At 38.6% G+C, this 24,219-nt stretch overlaps 1 protein-coding gene across 2 annotated transcripts in view; it reads left to right on the top strand.

Moving 5' to 3' along the window:
* The window catches only part of erlec1 (endoplasmic reticulum lectin 1), a 37,193-nt gene extending 14,613 nt beyond the window's left edge, over positions 1-22,580 (top strand). Inside the window, exons 4-14 of one of the 2 annotated variants that reach the window (XM_072580906.1) lie at positions 4,526-4,603; positions 4,685-4,751; positions 5,895-5,941; positions 9,098-9,321; positions 9,477-9,615; positions 13,161-13,322; positions 15,579-15,638; positions 17,196-17,320; positions 19,438-19,515; positions 20,098-20,173; positions 21,891-22,580. In XM_072580906.1, coding sequence (XP_072437007.1) covers positions 4,526-4,603; positions 4,685-4,751; positions 5,895-5,941; positions 9,098-9,321; positions 9,477-9,615; positions 13,161-13,322; positions 15,579-15,638; positions 17,196-17,320; positions 19,438-19,515; positions 20,098-20,173; positions 21,891-21,962 — 1,128 coding nt within the window. In that variant the 3' untranslated portion in view covers positions 21,963-22,580. The remainder of the gene's footprint in view (positions 1-4,525; positions 4,604-4,684; positions 4,752-5,894; positions 5,942-9,097; positions 9,322-9,476; positions 9,616-13,160; positions 13,323-15,578; positions 15,639-17,195; positions 17,321-19,437; positions 19,516-20,097; positions 20,174-21,890) is intronic. The other variant, XM_072580907.1, reaches the window with a different exon arrangement.
* The last annotated feature ends 1,639 nt before the right edge of the window (positions 22,581-24,219 follow it).

A 24,219-nucleotide genomic window follows, 5' to 3' on the forward strand; every position in this document is an offset into this window, starting at 1 on the left:
TCTGTTTGAGGAAGGATAAATCACTTCCCTGAGCTCAACAACATAGGTCATAGCTTCATGCGTAGTTTTCTGATCAACTGCAGATGGGGTGGGTTTGTGATCTTTTTAGCAGACACAGAATCACTGTCAAAAGCTATAGTGATAATGGAGGAACGAATATCTAATCTTAAGAACAGTCTACTATTTTCCTTATTGGTAAGTGATTGGTAACTCATCGTCATTTTACATTCAAATACATTTCTTTACCGACATTGTCTGTTCTTTTCTAATGTTTAAGGGTTCTCCCACAACAACATATAACCATAAAGTGTTCATCTGCTTTATTTAGATTTCATTGCTGTTCCAAATTGTAGACTTGTTTGTTATAGTGTTAGAGAGTCATAAAGATGTACAGCACCGAAACAGACCCTTCGGTCCAATTTGTCCATGCTGACCAGATATCCCAACCTAATCTGGTCTGACCTGCCAGCACCTGGCCTACATCCCTCCAAACCCTTTCTATTCATGTACCCAAGCAGATGCCTTTTAAATGTTGCAATTGTACTAGCCTCCACCACTTCTCCTGGCAGTTCATTACATACATGTACCACCCTCTGCATGAAAAGGTTGCCCCTCAAGTCTCTTTTATATCTTTCCCCTCTCGCCTTAAAACTATGCCCTCTAGTTCTGGACTCCCACACCCCAGTGAAGAGCCTTTGTCTATCTATCCCATCCATGCCCCGCATGATTTTATAAACCTCGATAAGGTCACCCCCTCAGCCTCCGACACTCCAGGGAAAACAGCCTCAGCCTATTCAACCTCTCCCTATAGCTCAAATCCTCCAATGCTGGCAATATCCTTGTGAATCTTTTCTGAACCCTTCAAGTTTCACAACATCCTTCCGATAGGAAGGAGACCAGAATTGCACGCAATATCCTAACAATGGCCTAACCAATGTCCTGTACAGCCGCAAAATGACCTCCCAACTTCTATACTCAATGCTGTGAGCAATAAAGGAATGCATACCCAACGTCATCTTCACTATCCTATCTACCTGCGACTCCACTTTCAAAGAGCTATAAACATGCACTCCAAGGTCTCTTTTTTTCAGCAACACTCCCTCAGACCTTATCATTAAGTATATAAGTCTTACTAAGATTTGCTTTCCCAAAATGCATTCACCTAAATTAAACTCCATCTGCCACTTCTCAGCCCATTGGCCCATCTGATCAAGATCCCGTTGTAATCTTCGCTGTCCACTGCACCTCCAATTTTGGTGTCATCTGCAAACTTACTAACTATACCTCTTATGTTCACAACCAAATTATATAAAATGATGTAAAGTAGTGGACCCAGCACCAATCCTTGTGGCACTCCACTGGTCACAGGCCTCCAGTCTGAAAAACAACCCTCCACCACCACCCTCTGTCTTCTATCTTTGAGCCAGTTCTGTATTCAAATGGCAAGTTCTCCCTGTCTTCCATGAGATCTAACCTAGCTTGCCAGTATCTCATGGGGAACCTTGTCGAACGCCTTACTGAAGTCCATATAGATCACATCTACTGCTAAAGCCATGTTGACTGTCCCTAATCAGTCCTTGCCTTTCCAAATACATGTACATCATGTCCCTCAGGATTCCCTCCAACAACTTGCCCATCATCAACATCAGGCTCACTGGTTTGTCCTTTCCAAAATTCCCTGGTTTGTCCTTACCACTCTTCTTAAACAATGGTACCATGTTAGCCAACCTCCAGTTTCCAGCACCTCACCTGTGACTATCGATGATACAAATATCTCAGCAAGAGGCCCAGCAATCACTTCCCTAGCTTCCCACAGAGTTCTATGGTACAGTTGATCAGGTCCTGGGGATTCATCCATTTTTATGCGTGTCAAGCCATCTACCACTTCCGCCTCTGTGTAATATGGACATTGTTCAAGATATCATCATCTATTTCCCTACATTCTATGCCTTCCATGTCCTTTTCCACAGTAAACACTGATGCAAGATATTCGTTTAGTATCTCCCCCATTTCCTGTGGTTCCATACAAAGGCCGCCTTGCTGATCTTTGAGGGGCCCTATTCTATCCCTAGTTACCCTTTTGTCCTTTACGTATTTATAAAGACCCTTTGGATTCTCCTTAATTCTATTTGCCAAAGCTATCTCATGTCCCCTTTCTGCCCTTCTGATTTCCCTCTTAAGTATACTCCTACTTCCTTTATACTCTTCTCAGGATTCATTTGATCTGTCTTGTCTATACCTGACATATGCTTCCTTCTTTTTCTTAACTAAACCCACAATTTCTTTAGTCATCCAGCATTCCCTACACCTACCAGTCTTTCCTTTCACCCTAACAGAAATATACTGTCTCTGGATTCATGTTATCACATTTCTGAAGGCTTCCCATTTTCCAACCGTCACTTTACCTGCGAACGTCCGCCCTCAATCAGCTTTTGAAAGTTCTTGCCTAATACCGTCAAAATTAGCCTTCCTCCAATTTGGAATTTCAACTTTTAGATCGAGTCTATCCTTTTCCAACACTATTTTAAACTAATAGAATTATGATCACTGGTCCCAAAGTGCTCCCCCACTGACCCCTCAGTCACCTAACCCTGCCTTATTTCCCAAGAGTAAGTCAAGTTTTGCACCTTCTCTAGTAGGTACATCCACATACTGACTCAGAAAATTTTCTTGTACACACTTGCCTTCCTATGTCATTGGTTCCAATGTGTACAAGGACCTCCTGCTGGCCCCTCTCCCCCTTTGAGAACATTCTGTACCCTCTGTGTCATCCTTGATCCTGGCACACCATTCTGATTTTTTGCTGCTGGTCACAAAAAACATCTGTCTATACCTCAGACTAGAGTGTTCCCAACACAATCAATCCCTTCGAACCCAAAGTTCCCCTCATTGCATTAGAGCCAGTCTCGATTCCAGAAACTTGGCTGTTCGTGCTACATTCCCCTGAGAATCCATCACCCCCTACATTTTCCAAAACAGCATATTTGTTCGAAATGGGGATAGTGCAGGAGTCTTCTGTGGCTATCTGCCTACCTCTCTTACCTTTCCTGGAGTTAACCCATCCATGTGACTGTATCTGCAACTATTTTTCCCTTCCTATAACTGCCATCCATTACATTCCCTTGCTCTTGTAAATTCCTCTTTACCTCTAACTGTCTCTCCAACTGATCCATTCATGTTCAAAGTTGATTGACTGACTAATTACTCACTTTTTTTCTATAATGTATCACATCATAGTATTTCTTCTTTCATGAAACTTATGGGAATTAAACCTAGCTTCAATCATGATAAGGAGTCTCCTTATTTTGATACTGAACTATGTGCTATTGCTAGTTACCTGTTCAATGGAGGAACCACAGTGTTTTAAAGAAGGCCACAGGCATTCAATTCAAATTTAAAGATCTTTTAGATTTTATTTGGATCCATACTTGTTTGGTGCTCTTTCTGAGTGTAACTTTTATATTTAGATTTTCTGTGTTACTTACTTAAAAGATATAGTTAATGTAGAAAATACAGCAGACAGTTTGTACGTAGCAAGTTGTCACAAGCTCTAATAAGTTAACAACATATTTTGCTTCATTGATATTGACTCATAATTACTGACCTGGCCACTGGGAATAATTCTCCTGCTCTCCTGGATCTTTTACATCCAGCTGGGAGAATATGTGGGACCTTGATTTAACACCACATCTGCAGTGCAGCATTCCCTCATTGCATTTTTTTGAAATGTCAGCCTAGGTTGTAGTGCTCAAGTCTCCAGTGAAGGACTTGAACTCACAGCTTTCTGATTCTGAGGTAGAGTGCCACAAGCTAAAGCATTCCTAGCATCAACAAGATTCTAGCCAACCTAGAATAAGCAGCTTTAATCTTAGTACAGCAATTGTAATTGCTCATTATTTTCCACCAGTTCCACCAGAAAGTCCTATATCTAGAAACACCAAGGCAGACAAAACATTCCATTCTCTTTCCTACTCTCAAAGTACTGGTGTTGCTGCAGTATCTGTTGACCAGCAGAAATCGGCCCTGGCTGTCTAAGACAGTTCATTTTGGATCATCCTCTTCTGTGACCAGCTTCATATGATGAGCACTGTAAAATCCATTCTTTGTTGACACTATTTGTCAATTATCTATTTACTATTTAAGAAAAGTTTTATAGCTAAAGCAACAAACTCGTAAGTATTTTAATCTTCTATGTTTCAAATCAATGAATATCATATTGAGTGCATATATAACCACAGGGACTAAATGTACAAACAAGGGTCTGTTCATTCCCTGGGTATGTTGGAAACATGCTTTTTTTTTTGGAGATATGCTTCCTATGAAGAATATTGTATTCAGTAATTTTAAATTTGTATCACATTGCTTCAAAAGTTCTAAGTATTTGGTATTTAAAGTGTTCTTTAATATCCGTGATTTTGTATTTTTTACAAAATTAATGTTAAATTTGTAAATATTCTTTGAGTTGTTGGTTTGGAATCGAATATAACTTGCTAAATATTTCTAACAATTCTTTCAAAATTTGCAGATTGAATCTTACTGGACCTACGAAGTGTGTCATGGAAAACATATTCGCCAATACCATGAGGAAAAGGAAACTGGTCAGGTACTGTGTGTCATTTTATCATGTTTTATTCATATCAATTTTTTAGGTTATTTCACTGTTAACTTTATATCTTTGATTTAGCAGAAAGTTAATATTCAAGAATATTATCTTGGTACCATGAGAACACCAGCTGATTCTGAAACCAAAGGTATGAAGCCACCTATATCAGTAAGCACTGAATTTTCATTTATGTATGACAGGCATACATATCAAGCATGTTACCTCAAACCTGTCAAGAAATCTTCAGTATGATGATAATCACAATGAAAGATTAATTGCGTTAAAGCAGCACCAATTAAAAAATAGTCTCTTTAGATCAAACCATTTTAGGTACTGTTTCATCACTTGCTGTTGTATCTGATCATACTATGTAGCTCCAGCAATCTGTATTAGCAATATAGTTTTTAAGGTAGTAAAGTGTTTCATTCCTGTAAAAGCCACTTGCACTCAGCCAAAAAGTGATCCAAGCCAAATGGCCATTGAACTGGTGACCAAAAAGGAAGGAATGTCACTGTTTAGGATCTAGGTGCCTGAAAGTACGTCACGAGTGCTGCTGTGAAGGTTATAGGGGAAAGATAGAAGAACACAGAATTCTTGCAGTGTTGAGGACATGGAAAAGGTTAGAAAGTTGGGCAGGAGGTACTGTGTGCCATCAGGGAACCTGAGAGTGATTATTTAGAATCAAAAAGAAATGTTTAATTTGTGTCATTGATTCTATAAGCTAAAATTTCATTTTAACCCTGGCTAATAGAATTTAAAAAATTGATACAGAAGTTTTTACCATAATTCATTCATTATCTCTTTGTGACACGTATTTTCATTATGCTTTAAGTATCGTGCCAAAAGAATCAAGTTTTAGATGACAGTAGATTCTTGAGCTTGTCCAGAACCATATGGGAAACCCTTAGAATAGATTTTGGAAGATGTGACAGCTCCCCTGAATAAACATACACACTTTCATTCTGTATTAGTGTTCAGTCTTTCACGGAGACAAATTTGAATCGCAAAAAGACTCACCATTCTAGGCATATATTAACACTTATAAACTATTAACTCCTAAGATGGAGCAGCAAATTCAGTGCCAGTCCAAGAATTAGCATTGTGGTTAGATAAACAGTTGTAACGTTACCATGGATGTTTCCTCCTATTAAAATTCTGCAGTTGGGTTTCTAACAGGATCACAGTCCTGGGGAGATGTTTGTTCCTGTCACTTGTGTGAAATTATGTTGAAACATTCATGAAAATGTACTTGTATTTTAAACACATTCTGGATTTCTATGTCTTTGTCTAGATTCTATTCCCGAACACTCAGAAGAATCTGGAAGTGAGAAATTGAAAGTAAGTGGAATACAGCCTTTTGCAGGATGATTCTGAACTGTACATACAGATTTCAAGTACAAAATTTTGAGCAGATTAACAAGGCACTTACATCAATACAGCACCTTTCTCCTCTTCAGATTGCTCCAAAAACATTTGTAGCTGAACTATTATTTCCAGAATTGTGATTGATTGGCCACCAATTGATAGTAACATGTTTCATGATCCTGAGCTTAGGTATTGGAAATAACTTGATACAATTGTAGGATTTAAATCTTTTTCCTTATCAACAAGTTGCACGATATGTAAAATGTCAGCCTGTTGCCCACAGCAACTCCAATAAACTCTCATTCTTTAGTGTTCTACCTGAAGCTAAGTCCTAGGCTGATTGCCTGCTGATGCTTCATTCTGAATCGTTTTCTTGGCAGTTTTGTCAGTGCTGACACAGTATTACTCTCAGGTTTGGCTGTGTGTACTTTTGAATTATATGACATCTCCCCTCCAGGTGGCACTGCTAATTCGAATTTGTGAAGCGAAACAGTACAGCGGTGTTTGATCGCAGGCAGATTTTGTTGTCAATGGCAAAGTGACTGCATTTATTTTCAAGAAAGGTGCCCACAGAGATTTAGCCATGCAGATGGATTTCACCTTCCCCTCTGTTAATTTGATTCTGGCCCCAGCTCAAAATCTCCAGCAGCTGTAATATCATCAAGAAGACTAAACAGCATATCACATTGAACACAGGAAGCCAACAAGTTAAATGCTGAAAAATGTGTTGCTGGAAAAGTGCAGCAGGTCAGGCAGCATCCAAGGAGCAGGAGAATCGACGTTTCGGGCATAAGCCCCTCTTCAGGAGTTAAATGCATAAGTCATCCTTTCCTTTTAATCATTTTGATAGGCAGTTTGATGACAGGCATTTTTCCATCTGCAAGAGATGAAGGGGGAGTGCAGTCTCAAATTCATAAACGAAAACTATGCTAGAGAGACTCAGCAGGTAAGACAGCATCTGTGGAAAGAAGACATAGTTAAAATTTTTATTCCGATATAACTCTCTTTCAGAACTGAAAGGGGCTGGAAAATGGTGGTTTTGGTTTGTTGACAAAGAGAGAGTGGGGGTGAGTGGAACAGGTCACGAGGGTGCCTAGACCTCATCAAATCTGACTTCAGGTGTGATCATTTGCTTTTGATGGTTGAACAAGTTAATTCTAGAAAGGCACTTCCTGCCATGTGCCACACATAAAGTTGTCCCTTACTGATGGTGCAGAATGATTTATGCTGACACTGTTTTCAAGCTGACATCTACCTTGGAACCTCTAAAATCAAGTGTCATGATGATGTCACACAACTGCCCATAAACAGTATAGCTATTTGCATCAATCTCAGTGAGAGTTTTTCACTTACTGTGATTAATATTGAGGGTTTTTGTGTCTCTTGTTGACAGTCACCTTGAATCCATGCTTTGGGTACCTCGCTGGTCTCTTGATACAGACAACCTCCCCATATGTCACTATCCTTGGATGCAGCCACCTTACATTCAGGATACATGCTGAAGTCACAAAAGCTTTCTTTGCTTGATTAGCACAAGCATGCTTGATATCTTTGACATGGAAAGGACTACATTGTTGTTGACTTTGTCTTTCCACGTAATGCTTTTCTGTATCATGCCCAGGATATACATCAACACCGGAGCCTTTTTTCTTGATAGATCTAGGATGTCCAGGCTTCAATACCACTCGCACTGAACTGAGGATACAAGCCTTTCACGGAAGGATATTAGTCCTGCAGATCAGTTTGTTGTTTTGCCATGCTATTTTGTTAGCTGGCCAGAGTTGGTGGCATCCTTTCCAATGCATGTGCTGAGCTAGACTTTGAGACAGTTTGTCTGTCATAAATCCAAGCTAGCTGAAGGTTTTGACAGCTGGAGTGGTGTGTTGACAAGTTTGGATATTTCAATCATTTTGCAGAGAGAAAAGTAATGATTGGAACTTACAGTTAAGGTGGAAGCTGAAATATCATAAATGGAAAGTAAAACAAAAACTACATTGAAAACCTGCGCAACGGTTCTTTGGTTCTGAAGAAGGATCACTGGACACAAAATGTTAAGACTACTTTCTCTCCAAAGATGTTACCAGACCTGCTGAATTTCTCTGGAATTTCTGCTTTTGTTTGTTTCAAATCTCCACAGTTCAATGTTTTAGGGTTTGATGTAGATGTCCCTACCCAAGATGCTGCTAAGCCACTTGACAAACATTCTAATTAATCATGTTTGCTCATTTCAGCTTCAAAAAGAATATTCTTCAATGGGGATGAGTAACTAGATGACAGAATCTAAATTATTCTTGTTTCTATAAAAGCAAGATTTTCAAAACAAACATAAAACCAGAAGTCATTTATTAAAGTTTCTCGCTATTCCTATGGTCTTTTGCATTCTATATAAAAGAGCAGTCTGTACAACCAAAATATGGATTTAAGAACATTTAGAAAAACATTATTAGTTCCCTGTCAGCAGCAGTTTTGCTTAAACTGAACCAAACGCTCTCTTATCTGTCCTTCAAAGCAACTTCTATTTTTAAAGTTTAAAATCAGCAACATCAAGTAATTGATCAGTATTAACAAAGTAAATTATAATCAAATCCCTCATTATTGTAAACTTCAGTTACTGATGTAGAATCAATTAAAATAGTAACTTGTTTTTGACAGTGAAAGATGTAACTTCTGAAATGCTTTTTAAGTGATATCATTGTAGTTCAGGCTTTCTTCTGCATAGTTACCCCTTTTTAAATTAAAATTAATTTATTTTTGTTTTATAATTTATAACCCATCTAAATTCCCATTTTACATTTTACGTATACAGCTTTAGATGCATAATTTCTGATATAGTCCCTTTTTGCACCAGATCTAAGTTTTAAACTTGGTTTTGAAGATTCAGCTAAAGATAAAAAAAACTTTTTCTCCATCTCCATTTTTTTTTGCACCTTTCTTAGAACTACTGTGTGAAACATGAAAACTGATTCTCCTAAAAAGGTTACAAAGAAGACAAACCTGTAACATTTTTGTTGCTATGATATATATTGCTACATTCTGAGTTGTGAATGCTTCCACTAATGATTAAAGATAAATCCTGTCAATGGTTGTTAATACTTTAATATACTAAAGTGGCAATTATTTAATTTTAAGGTTCACACCAAAAATATAGAAGGACAAATCACTCCTTATTACCCAGTGGTAATGGGAAATGGTACACCTTGCAGCTTAAAACAGAACAAGCCAAGAGTCACCACTGTGATGTATGTCTGCCACCCTGAAGCCAAACATGAGATTCTCTCAGTTGCTGAAGTCACCACCTGTGAATATGAACTAGTAATCTTGACACCACTATTGTGCAGCCATCCTAAATACAGGTAAAGTAGCCAACAACACCATGTAATCTCACTTACCATAAACATTATCTATTTTTAATCTTAGTTTATAATAATCCGTTCGAACTGCATTTTTGTATTCATTCTTAATAACTTGGTGGCATTTGTGAGTGTTAACTTTGTTTTATCTTGCTCAGATTTAAATCCTCCCCAGTTAATGACATATTTTGTCAGTCAGTACACGGCTCACCATTAAGGCCTAAAAGTCTTGAACAGTTAGAAAAACAGCAAGAGGATCTGCTGAAACCACCTTTCACTACCCAGAGAGCCCAAGAGGTAACTATTATATGTTTGCTATTCTCACAAAAAGCTAAGGGAATGTGTTCCTGACTTCTGTATAGAACTTGAGGAGATAGGGAGGACCACAGATGCTGAAGAAGTCCGCATCAATAAAGTGTGGCACTTGAAAAAAGCACAGCAGGTCAAACAGCATCTGAGGAGCAAGAAAGTCAACGTCTTGGGCATAATCCTTCATCAGGATTGGGGAAGGAGAATGGGGCTGAGAAATAAATAGGGGTTAGGACTAGCAGAAAGATAGATGAGATGGCGATCAGTGGGCAAAGGTAGGAGGTGATAGTGATAGGTCGATGAGAAATGTGTGGAGCCACTAGGTGGGAAGGAAGATGGACAGGTAGGTCAGGTCAAGAGGATGGAGCCAAGTCAGAGGGTTGGATCTGGAATGGGGTGGGGAGAAGGGACATTTGGAAACTGGTGAATTCAGTGTTGAGGCCATGTGATTATAAGCTACTGACATGGAAGGTGAGGTGTTCCTCTGCCAGTTTGTGGGTGGCCTTGTTTAGGTGGTAAAGGAGGCCCAGAATGGACATGTCACTGGGGGAGGGGGTAGGATAGATGGTCATAAGAAGATGAGGTTGGTTGGTGCAAATGGACCAGAAATGTTCCCTAAACTGTTTGCGCTTGCTCTCTCTGATATAGAGGAGACCACATTGTGAGCAATGGATGTAGTAAATAAGGTTTGAGGATATGCAAATAAATCTCTGCTGGATTTGGAATGATCCTTTGGCCTTGGACGGAGGTGAGGGGGGAGGTGTGGGTGCCAGGGGAAGATGTCAGGTGTGGAGAGGAAGTTGGTGGAGAGTGTGGAATTAACGAGAGAGTTGTGGTGGGAATGCTCCCTGCAGAATGCAGGTAGGGGTAGGGAGAGAAATATATTTTTGGTGCTGGAGTCGGACTGTAGTGCTTCTTCCTCTCCCGCCTACCCACTCAGTCCCCCTCCACTGATACTCTCTTTTGATTGGCTGAACTGATCCTTGCCCTAAACAACTTCTCCTTTCAATCCTCCCACTTACTACAAACCAGAGGGGTGGCTATGGGTACCCATATGGGTCCCAGCTATGCCTGCCTCTTCATAGGATATGTGGAACAGTCCATCTTCCACAGTTACACAGCACCAACCCCCACCTTCTCCTCTGCTACATCGATGATTGTATCACTGCTAACTTGTGCTCTCATGAGGAGTTTGAACAGTTTATCCACTACACCAACACCTTCCACCCTGACCACCTATTCACCTGGACCATCTCCGACACCTCTCTCCCCTTCCTGGACCTCTCCCTCTCTGGCGATCGGCTTTACATTGACATCTACTTCAAACTCACTGACTCCCACAGCTACCTTGACTGCACCTCCTCCCACACCCCCTCCTGTAAAATGTGCGGTCCTTTACTCCCAATTCCTCCACCTTTGCTGTATCTGCTCCCAGGATGAGCAGTTCCAATCCCAGACAGGTTCTCCTACTTGTAGGACTGTAATTTCCCCTCCTGTTATCAACAATGCCCTCAATTGCATCTCCCCCATTTCCCGTACTTCCACCTTCAAACCCTACTACCCCAAACAATCCTCTTTGGTCCTCACTAATCTCCAAATCCAGTGCATCATGCTCTGCCATTTTCGCCACCTACAGACAGACCCCAACACCAAAAATATGTTTCCCTCCCCATCCCTATCTGCATTCCATAGGGACCAGTCCCTCCGTGGCTCCCTCGTTAGGTCCAAATTCCCCATCAATCCTGTCTCCACATGTGGCACCTTCCCTTGCAACCATAAGATGTGTAAAACCAGTGCCCACACATTTCCCCTCCGCACCAGGCCCCAAAGGATCATTCAAAATCAGAGATTTACTTGTACACCCTAGAACCTCACTTACTGCTCCAGATGTGGTCTCTTCTACATCAGCGAGACAGAGCACAAATTCGCAGGACAGTTCAGGGAACATTTCTGATCCGCTCGCACCAACTAACCTTCATCTTCCTGTGGCCATCTATTTCAACTCCCCCAGTGACATGTCCATTCTGGGCTGCCTCCACCGCTGAAATAAGGCCACCCACAAACTGGAGGAGGAGCACCTCATCTTCTGCCACTGGAGCCTACCAACATTGAATTCAGTAGTTTCAAAACCTCCCGTCCACGGGGGTGGCACTGTGGCTCAATGGTTAGCACTGCTGCCTCAAATACCAGGGACCTGGGTTTGAGTCCAGCCTCAGGCAACTGTCTGTGTGGAGTTCACACATTCTCCCCGTGTCTGCGTGGGTTTCCTCCCATAATCCAAAGATGTGCAGTTTAAGTGAATTGGCCATGCTAAATTATCCATTGTATTCAAGGATGTGTAGGTTAGGTGCATTAGTCTGGGGTAAATGTAGGATAATAGGGTAAGGGGATGGGTCTGTGTGGGTTAGTCTTCAGAAGATCAATGTGCATTTGTTGGGCCGAAGGGCCTGTTTCCACACTGTAGGGGTTCTATGATCCACCCCTTTGATTCAGCTCCGATTTGTTGACTTGACTTGACTTGACCTGACCTGACCATCTGCTCCACACTTCCCACCGACCTACCACTATCACCTCCTACCTTCACCCACCTACCTTTCCACAGCCCCATCCCCCCCCCATTTATTCCTCAGCCCCCTTGTCCCTCCCCTGTCCTTTTGAAGGGTTATGCCCAAAACATTGACTCTCTTTCTCCTCAGATGCTGCCTAACCTGCTTTGCTTTTTCCAGTGCCACACTTTATCAACTTCTGCATATAATTCACAGACAAATTGGTTGTGAAATAGAATATTTGTATTGTTGTGCCAGTTCTAAAAACGAATTAGTGAAATTTATATTTGTTTTGACCATGCTTTGAAACAATGGTAATATATTCAAATTCTATATTATTTAGGCATTTAAGTAATTAACAATTTTTTTGTGTAAGGACAATTGTCTAAATAATAACTATATCCAAATTTTTGCATATCTGTTGTAAATTATTAAGTGTGGATTTAAGATCTTTCTAATTTTGTTATCTTTGTTCCATGTAGCTCACCAGGTGAGCATATGGTCCTTCCTCAGTACCTTCTTACTTATACTCCTTAACTAATGTAAAGAATTAAAGGATCAACCCATTTCTATGTAATGATGGGAGATATTACAACTTAACATCAAAGCTGCTGAAGTTACGGATATCTTACCTTCCACTTTATTTTGTATTGTTACTTAAATAAATCTCAATGTAATTTGAGTGCTGTACAAAATTATTTCAAATTGATAAAGATTGGCAACACATTTGAAACTGTGAAATGTACAAGACAGGAACATTAATCCATGACGATGTTAGTGAGATGGATGTCCTGAGAGCTTTGTATGGAAAGAAAGTTCTACTTGGAATGTCTTTTTTTTTCCCCCAAGTATTTCAGCTGTGTAACCAGCCGATATGATTTATTTTCCATACTGGGCTTAAGAGTTGAGCAGACTGTTTTTTTGATAGTGTTCATGCACTTTAATGAATGACATTTTGAAATGGTTTCTTTGTTGGGTTAACAATAGGAACTTGACGCAACATCCACAAGTGATGAAAAGTTTGTATCCCACAAGTCAATCAGTGTTGGAGGACAGCAGCCAGTTGTTGTAGGAACTACTCACATCTCAAAACTGACTGATGAACAGCTTATTCAGGAATTTCTAAGTGGCTCCTATTGCTTCCATGGGGTAAGAGTCCAGTCCTTTGCTCGTCTTTTTGGACAGTAGTCATAAGCAATAAATATAAAACTGAATAAATTGGCTGAAAGTTTGTCTTTGAGAAATAAAGCCAGAAGCTAATTATGTCTATTTTGAACTATTAGTTCAGTGTAAACTTGTAGAAGAATGATGGACAGTCTATATAAAAATACTGGAATGGATAAAGGCCTGTGTTTCATCTGCTAAACAGGATTCCAGCTCCAGATTAATCATGAAATTAAAGTTAGCACTGGAATAATCAGCAGTGAAACTATTCCAATATGAAATACATGATTTCTGAAATAAATACATCCCTCTCTGGCAAAAATCTAGTTCTAATGAAAAAGAAACAAATTTAGCTCCAGTTGTCTCAGTAATATTACAAATTACAGAATCGTGAATGTGAGAAATGTTGGAAGGTTGAAAAGTGAGATTGAGGAAGAATAAGAAAAATGACCTTCAAGTGATTTATTGTTGAAAGTCAATTTTAAATGATCACTGTGACAATGAGAAGGGCTGTTGGGAAAAACTATGCCAGGAATGTTTTGAAGCATGGAATAATTTGATTCCTGAATCAAATGTCATTGTATCTTTTAAGGGAAAAGGGCATAAACATTTTGAAGGAAGATAAAGAGCTATGGAAGAGACAAGGGAAGTGAGATTTGTTGTCAGCGAGACATGATTTATATTGCTTTCTATTGCTGTAAACTGGCATTCAAAAATGTGATGATTATTTTGTTGAAAACATGAGTTGAAAGAACAATGTATGGATTTAATGTACGAAAGTTTGATTTTATTTATGTAGTGTGTGTTAACAGGGGAGACCATCATTTTTTAGTTTTGTGTGGTACTGGAGCATCTAAGACTTTGTTCAGTGCATCTAAATAACATCTTTGAAATGCTTGGTAAATAGTTCAGTGCAGGACTAACAAAGATAACAGCAGTTTTTTGCTTCTGTCTAATGGCAGGAGCCCAGTACCTCACAAGTCCAAAACCTTCTGCGAGGTCAGCCAGTATGTGAAGGTTCAATCGGATTCAAAAGGAATTTTTTGTCAAATTTCAGACTGGAGGAATTACAGATATTGAGCAAAATTTAAACCGGCATTTGAATTTTTTTTAAGAAAATGTCTGATGGAAAGATGACTTCATATAAATCGATAAAATTGAGGAAGTTCAACAAGCTACTTGTAGAAAGATTCTTTACATTTGTGGGAGAATCCAAAGCTATGGACGATGAATATAAGATAGTTACTAATAGGCACATAAGAAATTTACTCAGTGGCTTGAATTTGGAATTGACTACCATAGAAAGTGGCTTAGGTATTTAGCTTGTTTTCAAAAGGAAACTCGATAATAACAGATGGAAAGACACACTGAAAGGCTAAGATGAGAAAGATGGAATGGAAAGAAGTTCATATGAAGAATAAAATTCCTACCAGTTAGATTGGAGCACCAGTTTCTGCAATGTATCTTGTATGTCTTGAATGTTTTGTGTTTTAGAGAATTTGTTTTTATTTATATGGAAATCCTGAGTTTGTATGGGTGTCATGTTGCTTGTTGCATGATGGTTTCCAATTTTTGTGCAAAGGAGTGTTTGAATCTGTTGTGCATCAGGTTTTGTATTTCAGCAAACTCTTACCAGGAGATTTTTTCCATATATTTCTGATCCTTGGATCTAAAGGTGGACATTCCTAAGCCAGTGAATCAAACAGAGAATCTAAATAGAATTGAACTGACAATTATCAAATTGATTTTTCAAAAGTAATTTTAAAAATAGAAGACGTGAGAGAAATTTCAGCCGAACATCTTGTATACATCTCCTGCTCCCTGCACTTCAAACAGTACAACTGCAGTATTGGGGCTGTGTAGGTGAATGCTTGGCTATGGATAGTGGGTAGTAAAGGAACACCATTGTTAGTGTGAAATAGTAAACACACTTTGGGGAGTTAAGCCATCAAAGACACATAATTGCAATTTTAAAAAACTTTGAGAATGCTTTGTTCCTTTGCCAGAAGTTTAACTATCCATCTCTTGTGATTTGTCTGTTTTTGTATAGTTTATTCCTGTTTTAAAAATGGTAATGAAAGGGAGTTTAATCAGCAGTGATTGAGTAGAACATCTTTAGAAGTTACTAATATTTCCCGTTTCCCTAGTTTAGATCTCGTTCCTGAAATATCTATTCTGGTTGAATTATTTGTGTCATGGCATTTCAAATATGGATAATTTGCTTTACTGTTATATTGGCAGGGTGTGGGATGGTGGAAATATGAATTCTGCTATGGTAAGCATGTGCAACAATACCATGAGGTATGTGTGATTGCATAATATTTTATTTTGTTTTCAGTAAAATGATTTTTTTAAGATTTTTAATTAATGTTTAGAGGTTGAAATTAGAAAGGCCATCTGGGTGTTTTTCTGGCAGCATGGATAAGTGGGGCCAAATGGCCCCCTTAGGTACTGTATATACTGTAACAAAATGTTGAAGCAAAATTAAAAGCTTACATCAGCACTGCCTATACTTAGACTGTATAGTGTTTTTTATCAATAATTTTATGTTTCAATAGATGTGGGTGACAATAATTAGGCCAAAGTTTATTGCTCATCCTTGTTTGTACTTGAGAATTTACTGATGAGCTGCCTTCTTCAATCACAGTACGCCATCTGGTATGGGTACATGCACAGTGGTGTGAGGATGGGTGTTCCTAGATTTTGACCCAGCCACATTAAGGAAACAGCAGTGCAGTGGCAATTCAAGACAGTGTGTGGCTTGGAGGGGAATTTGCAGGTGATTGTGTTCCCATGCACCTTCTGCACTGGTCCTTCCAGAAGATGGAGATTTTGATTTTTGGAAGCTGCTACATAAGGAGTTTTAGTAAATTACTGCACTGCATCTTGTAGATTGTACATACTAGTGTGCGCCAGTACATCAGTGATTGTTGGTGTGAATGTTGAAGATGGGGACATTCAAATTTCGATACAAAAGTTAAAAATTGTGACAATCTGGTTTTCTTAATTTTATGGTATTCTTTATATACAAATTAGAGAGTGTTCATACATATTTTTCCCATGGCTCAACTCATTAAGATAATGAATAACTAAGCCAAACACCAGGAAGCATACAAGATCAGTATTTGTTGAGTTAAATGATATCCACCTAGATGATCCGTAGAATTGCTACATTCAAAATGAGACCATGATGATGTGGAGGATGCATCACCCCGAATTTCTACTCCTGATCACTATACAGTGAAATATTCATATGTGGCCATTAAACCCATTAGGATGCTCCACCAAGGAGTCGCTGGCTTTTGAAATAAAGAGGAGAAACATGGCAAAGCAACAACATATTTGCATATTCACTTACTCAGGTTCGCGCATATGAAGATTTTCATGTCATAGATTGCAATGTAAATTTGGCAGTAACTTGTCTCTCACTGAGTTATTAGCTTTAGTATAGGGAACAGTAATGCTTGGTGGGTGTGACAAGCATTGGTGCGTGTCTGAAATAGTGTTGATGACTTATTTAAGAACCACAAAAGATTGCTACCATGTATATAATTCATGCTGTGCTCAAAGCCTGGAAGTGCTAAGTGCAGACACTGAGTGCAGAAAGTGGGGGTTAAGACAGGAGGAATCATTGGACTCAAAATGGTAACTGTTTATTCTTCCAAAAAATGCTGCCAGAGTTGCTGAGTTTCTGCAGCATTTTCTGTTTTTAATATATGGCCTGACTTTAAGGTGAAGGCTAGTGGCTACTTGGTGATAGCTTCTAATACTTTCTGTCTCCAAACTGATTTTTCTTTCTTTTTGTTTTAAGCTATGACAAACAAATTACAAGATAATTACTTTTTATATTGTCTAAAGGATAAAGGAGCTGGAAAAAGCATCATAGTGGTTGGTACCTGGAATAAAGGAGAACATGTCACGTGGGCTGCAAAAAATTCAGCACGGTCTTACCAATGGAGAGAAGATGGAACACAGAAAGTGAGGTGAATTTGTAAGGATTTAATACATAACTCACTGAGTAGCTTCAGCTGGAACATTGAACAACTTTGAGCATCATACTTCAGGAAAAATACAAGTCTATAAAAGGTAGAGGAGGTTTATCAGGACATGTCAGTAATAAGAGTCTTAAGTTATGAAAAGAGATTCCAAAAGTTAGGACTGTTCTCCCATTGAGCAGAGAAGGCTATGAATGACCTAATAAAGGTTCTCCAGATAATACGTACCAATAGATTTTCAATATCTACTCTATTCCCACCAACAGGTAGGTCAACAAACAGAGGTCATAGATTAAAAATTTTGTTAAAAGATCTAAAAGGAAGACATTATTTTTTGTTATTGGAATCTGAAAAGCTGCTAATAGTAGATTTCATAAAGTTGAATAGCAATTGAGATGGGCCAAAGTGACAGATGGAGTTTAATTTAGATTAATACGAGATGCTGCATTTGGGAAAGCAAATCTTAGCAGGATTTATACATTTAATGGTAAGGTTAGGGGAATGTTGCTGAATAATGTTGGAGTGCAGGCTCATAGCTCCTTGAAAGTAGAGTCACAGGTAGATAGAATAGTGAAGAAGGCGTATGGTATGCTTTGGTCAGAGTATTGAGTACAGGAGTTGGGAGGTCATGTGGCACCTCTACAGGACTTTGGTTAGGCCACTTTTGGAATATCGCATGCAATTCTGATCTCCTTCCAGTGGAAGGATGTTGTGAAAGGGTTCAGAGAAGATTTTCAAGGATGTGGCCAGGGTTGGAGGATTTGAGCTATAGGGAGAAGTTGAATAGGCTGGGCCTCTTTTCTCTGGAGCGTCGGAGGCTGAGGGCTGACCTTATAGAGATTTATAAAATCATGAGGAGTATGATAGGATAAATGGACAAAGTCTTTTCCCTGGGGTGGGGGAGTCCAGAACTAGAGGGTGTAGGTTTAGCGTGAGAGGGGAAAGATATAAAAGGGGCCTAAGGAGCAACTTTTTCACACCAAGGGTGGTACATGTATGGAATGGGCTGCCAGAGGAAGTGGTGGAGGCTAGTACAATTACAACATTTAAAGGCATCTAGATGGGTGTATGAATAGGAAGGGTTTGGAGGGATTTATGCCGGGTGCTGGCAGATGGGACTAGATTGGGTTGAGATATCTGGTCGGCATGGACGGGTTGGACCGAAGGGTCTGTTTCTGTGCTGTACATCTCTATGACACTATGACTCTTAATTGAGGATGAGGAAATTTTCTAGTTATGGACCAAAAGCTGGATGTGGGGTTAAAGACAGTAATTTATTCAAAAAGCCAACACTGACGTAATGGGTTGAATGGCTTCCTTTTGTCTTCAATCATTTCTGTGGATAACATCTTTTGAGTTATCATGAGCTATCAAATAAATCTGAATTTTTCAGTTCACACAACATTTATTAAGTAAGAGTGGTTAACAGAATGTATGATTCAATCACAACAAATATTATTCAGTCACTGTCAACTATGATATTTTTGACAAAAAGTGGAGATGTCTATCTCAGTAGTAATTACTTTATAATGCAAGGCAGCAGGCAGGCATGGGATCATGTTGATACCAAGCTGTGATAATTCATGGCAGTGTGTGAAGGCCTCTCTTGCTTTTTAACATGAGACTGAGGTACACATATATTTAACTATTATCTTTGTGTACTTGAAATATGCATTGCACACTAAGTTTCTTGATTGCAATAATTTGTAGTGGCATTTATAATAAATAATGTTTAAGATTGTAGACCTATAACACAAAAGTAAATTATCATTTCTTGTTAGCAATCTTTCTCTGAAGCCACCATATAAAATTACATAATTATCTTTCTGTTTCAAGGTTCGGCTACATTTGAAATCTACAATTACTTGAATAAATCTGGAATCAAATTTTCCATGATAGAGTTATGCAAATCGTTTGGCTGATCTCCGCATGTATTTAGTACTTTGCGGATGTATTAAATCTTCTCACTTGAACTCCATAAAGCGTTAGTAATGTAGCTCAGTCATGACTAAATGTGTCAACTATTATTGCACCTTTTACTAAAATTAGCTGAAAATTGATGTTGTAAATACTGTTCTAATTACAGTTAATTGCATTTTTTTCAGAGTTGTTTCACATTTTTATGGAAATGGTGATCTTTGTGATTTGACAGGAAAGCCACGACAAGTGGTTGTAAAATTAAAGTAAGTCTGAGATCTTTGTCACATCACAGATCTGTTTTTATTCAGGCGGATAGATTTAACTCAGTCTTTTCATTTTCCAAATTGCTACACCATAATTTTAAAATTCTCATCCTTGCTTTAAATCCCTTTATATTACCCTTTCCTATCTCTGTAATCCTGACCAGGTCCACAATCTTGCAACATATCTGTACCCTTTTAATTCTGATATCTTGAGCAGGCCCATTTTTAATCACTGCCCCATGGGTGACCTGGTGTTACCTTGGCCATTGACTCTGGGATTACATCCATTAATCACTTTGTGTATCTACTACTTTCTTTTATGACGCTCCTTGAAACCTACTGGTTCAACTAAGCTTGGCATCTGCCCTAAAATCTCCTGGGGATGTAACTTGGGTCTTTTTTTCACAATGGTCACATGAAGCATCTTGTATTATTGCATGAAAGGTGCCACACAAATGCAAGTTAGCTGCACAAAGAGTTTGAATTTCGGGACAGCGTTCATATTTGTCATGTTCTGTAACTGTCAGTCAAATTTTCTTTTTGCTTTCAACTTTATTTAAATAAATGCATACTCTGTCATAGATGTAAGGAATCAGAGTCTCCTCATGCAGTTACAATCTACATGCTTGAGCCGCAAACCTGCCAATATATTTTGGGGGTGAGTAACATGTACCTGTTCTAACATGAGTTATATTTTCTGTGTGCATCTTACACTTGTTCTTTTTAGTTTCTTTGGAATAAACAACTCATTTCTTCTTGGGGTGTGGGCGTTGCTACCGTTTATCATCATTCCCTAATTGCCCTTGAAGGATGTGGTTTACTGCCAATTTGAACCACTACAGTTCATGTGATGTACATATACCTTTGGTGGTATTAGAAAGAGAATTTCAGGATTTTGACCCAGCAACAGCAAAGGAATGACTATAATTGCTCCAAATCATGATGGTGTATGACTTGGAGGGAAACTTCCTGGCATTTGAGTGTCCATGAGCCTGCCGCGTTTTTCTTTGAGGTGGCAGAGAGAGGTCATGGGTTTGAAAGATGCTGTCGAAGAGCCCTTTAGGTTTCTGCAGTGCATCTTGTAGACAGTAGTAGACTCTGCTGTCACTGTACAGGAGGTGAGAAAGCGGGAGGTAAATTGTAAGAATTTCCAGACTCTGAACAATTTTTATAGTCACTGCCATTGTAATGTTACTAGAGCAGCTAAATTTCTCATCCGTGTAACCCCAAGATATCTCGAATTATTTATCTTATCCTTTCACTCCGTTTTCTATTCTCTTTTTCTCTCATACGCTCATCCGGTTTGCTTTTGAAAGCATCTAAAATCTTTAACTTGACCTTTTTTCTTGGTTACAAATTTCATATTGTCAAGGCATTCATACAGCACTTAGTTAAATAATATGGCAATCAAATGGAAAATAAGATGAGGATGTTGGTACATCTCAGCCTCCAAATAAAGCTGGAAGAAACTGATTTCCCCAGTTGACAATATGTGCAGCAGGTATTTTTTTAAAAACTGCTAAAGTTATTCATTAGCCATCATAACCTTCCAGAAGTACTTTAGAAATACACTAGTGACACCAAGGCATGCAAGAATATGGGGGCCAAGTGTTGGAAAATGGGATTAGAGTGGTTAGGTGGTTCTTTCCAACTGGCACAGAGTTGTTGGGTCAAAGGGTTTTTCTTTTCTATGCTGTAGATCTGGGCGGCACGGTGGCACAGTGGTTAGCACTGCTGCCTCACGGCGCCAGAGACCCGGGTTCAATTCCTGACTCAGGCGACTGACTGTGTGGAGTTTGCACATTCTCCCAGTGTCTGCGTGGGTTTCCTCCGGGTGCTCCGGTTTCCTCACAGTCCAAAGATGTGCAGTTCAGGTGAATTGGCCATGCTGAATTGCCCGTAGTGTTAGGTAAAGGGGTAAATGTAGGGGAATGGGTGGGTTGCACTTCAGCGGGTCGGTGTGGACTAGTTGGGCCGAAGGGCCTGTTTCCACACTGTAAGTAATCTAATCTAATCTCTACCTAGAAAATCAGCAAGTCAAAGATACCATCAAGTGAAATCATAATGCCAGCTCTTGCAGAGTGTATCTGTTTTCGAACACCATTTCCAAATAACAGCAATATACTCTAATTGTATGGACAGCTGATTTTTTAATGTTATGGGCCTGCAGCAGTTTCTGTGATCTAGTTTGTTTTACCTGTTGACTCCGCTGAGTCATGCAGCAGCAAGGTTTCAGGCTCATTCTCTGGTCTGTGCTAAATTAATTGATTTCTTGTATCTGGGACACTGATGTGTGATATTGATATGTAAATTATATTGACTTCTGTTCATTGACATGATTGGCAAGGCTCAATCTGATATTTTGTTTTTCTCAGGTGGAATCACCAATAATTTGTAAAATTCTGGACACAGCTGATGAAAATGGATTACTTTCAGTACCCAGCTAAAACAACAGCACAGACTAGATTTCTGTTGGAAGAACAAGATTTAATGTGCTAATTATGAGGGAATGAATACAGATATAGTGTGGAAACTCCATTATCAGCATTTATCTTGTATCTATTTCTTTTAAAATGGACATTTAAAAATAAGTATTTGATATTTTCGTAATAAGACAGTGGAGTGAGTTATTTCACTGCAATATATTGTAAATATATTGTATAAAAAATGTAGACTGCGTTGGGATATCTTTGAATTTATATAATGATTTAAATGCTACTTGAAACTTGTACATCTGATGTGCTAAGTGTAATTTTACCAAGATGTAAATTTTAAATTTAAACTATTTTACAGATCTTTATTACAAGAGTCATCTTTTTTTGTTAAATTCCTAAGTATTCAAATTTCATAGGCTATCAAAGAGCATTTATAGACTGCACCTCAACAATTGGAACTCCTGGATTGTTTTTGAACATTGTGTTGTATTTCTTATTTTTATTTTCCATTGAGGTTTTGTAACATTTTTGAAAAGTATTATGACTTCTGAATCCAGATGTCTTAAATGTACCTTCTGCTTAATTGGAATAAGCAAATGTTGTGGCTAAATTGAATAAATTCTTTTCAGACTAGAATTATATAACAGGGTTTCTTTATGGCTGTGAATGAAAATCAAATAGCTGGCATTAGTAACAGGTGCAGTGCACTTCATAACATGTATGTTCACCATAGAAGAATTAAAAATAAGTAATGTCTGTTTAGAACTAACTAACTGATCCACACAGACTAAGAGAAATCAATCATCATAGTTAGAATTGAGGGGCAAAAGCAGACTGAAAACTGTAATGGGAGTTGTCTACAAACCTAGCAGCAATGAACTGGCAGGATATTTTAATTCTGAATTGAGGCTTGTAGCAAAAGAAATGTTTTAATGAAACTGCAGTTTTCACATGAATGTGGGAATAACACCATAGCCCATGTCAGAGGTAGTGAATTTTGAGTCTAGTCCGATTTTCTGAAATAATATGTTCCAGAACCTACAACAGGCAGGCTGTGCTAGGTTTATTAATGAGCCTGACTTTGCTCGATTTGTGGTAAAGAAACATTTATCTAACCACAATCGTAACCTGATTAATTGAAAGTTAGGTTTGAAGGAGGCAGTACAAGAATCTAGATTTTTGATAAGGTTAATTAACAGGATAAGGCAGAGACTAACAACTGCAAACTGGTCAAAACTGTTATTGGGTAAAACTGCAGAAAATGGATATTCAAAAAATAATTTTTATTAAATACAAGACCAATATACACCTCTGTGGATAAGAATTCCACTTTCCAAATTAGGCAGCAGTGACAATCCTGCAGCTTTAAAAGGTATATTTTGTCCTTATCTTTAGAAAAATGAGAGGCTTAAAGACCGAGGTAACAAACTGTCTACTTGGAGAGCCAGTAAAAAACTGATGAGGTCTTGGGATTTTTAAAAGTTGGAACAATAGAAGTAGCCTGGATGGGTGTGGCCAGCTCTCTGAAACCCAGATTTCAAGGGTTTATTTTTTACTATTTAGCTTCAGATTTAAGCAGCTGCTGTAGAATCTCAAGTAAGAAGCTGCTGGTATTTTGAAGAAGTAGAGGCTTTTTTTTTTCTGTTATAACTAGAAGGGGTTTCTCTCCGCTGCTGAGTTACCTATGAAACAAATCTATGTTCTTAATTTGCCAAGGGGTGTGTTTATGGGACTCTTTTACTAAATTGGAACAGTTAATTACTAATAGTTACTGTATCAATTATTCTGTTGTTTTCTAATAGAGTTAAGTTACATTTTTTTTTTGTATTTTAATTATAGTGTTTAAATTGTGTTCTGCTTAACATCAAGTAGTTTGACCATTGAATTGCATCTGGAACCCAGCATGTTACTTCTGCCTTTAAAGCAAAAAAAAGTTAGTATCTAAGCTACTTAAAATATTTTTGAGGAGATTTGGTCTGGTCCGTTACAAATCAGGAGCTGTTGTCAAGATCAAAATCTCTAATTTCAGGTTGGATTTAGGATAAGGTAAGGCAGTGAGTGCTAGGTATTAGTATCTTTTGTTTCAGGTGTTGAATTAGATTGGTTTAACATGGTGTACCTTGTGTAATAATGGCTTTTTCAGTTACTCAGAGTTTTCTGGGGATGGAAGAAGTCACTGCGAGTGTTTTACAGGAAGAGAGCATGGCAAAGTTTTTGCAATTGGCAGACCAGTTGGAGTTGGGATTGCCTTTGTCTGTGTGAAAAAGGG

Source organism: Chiloscyllium punctatum, chromosome 11 (genome assembly GCF_047496795.1).
Source record: "Chiloscyllium punctatum isolate Juve2018m chromosome 11, sChiPun1.3, whole genome shotgun sequence".
Classification (NCBI taxonomy): Eukaryota; Metazoa; Chordata; class Chondrichthyes; order Orectolobiformes; family Hemiscylliidae; genus Chiloscyllium; species Chiloscyllium punctatum.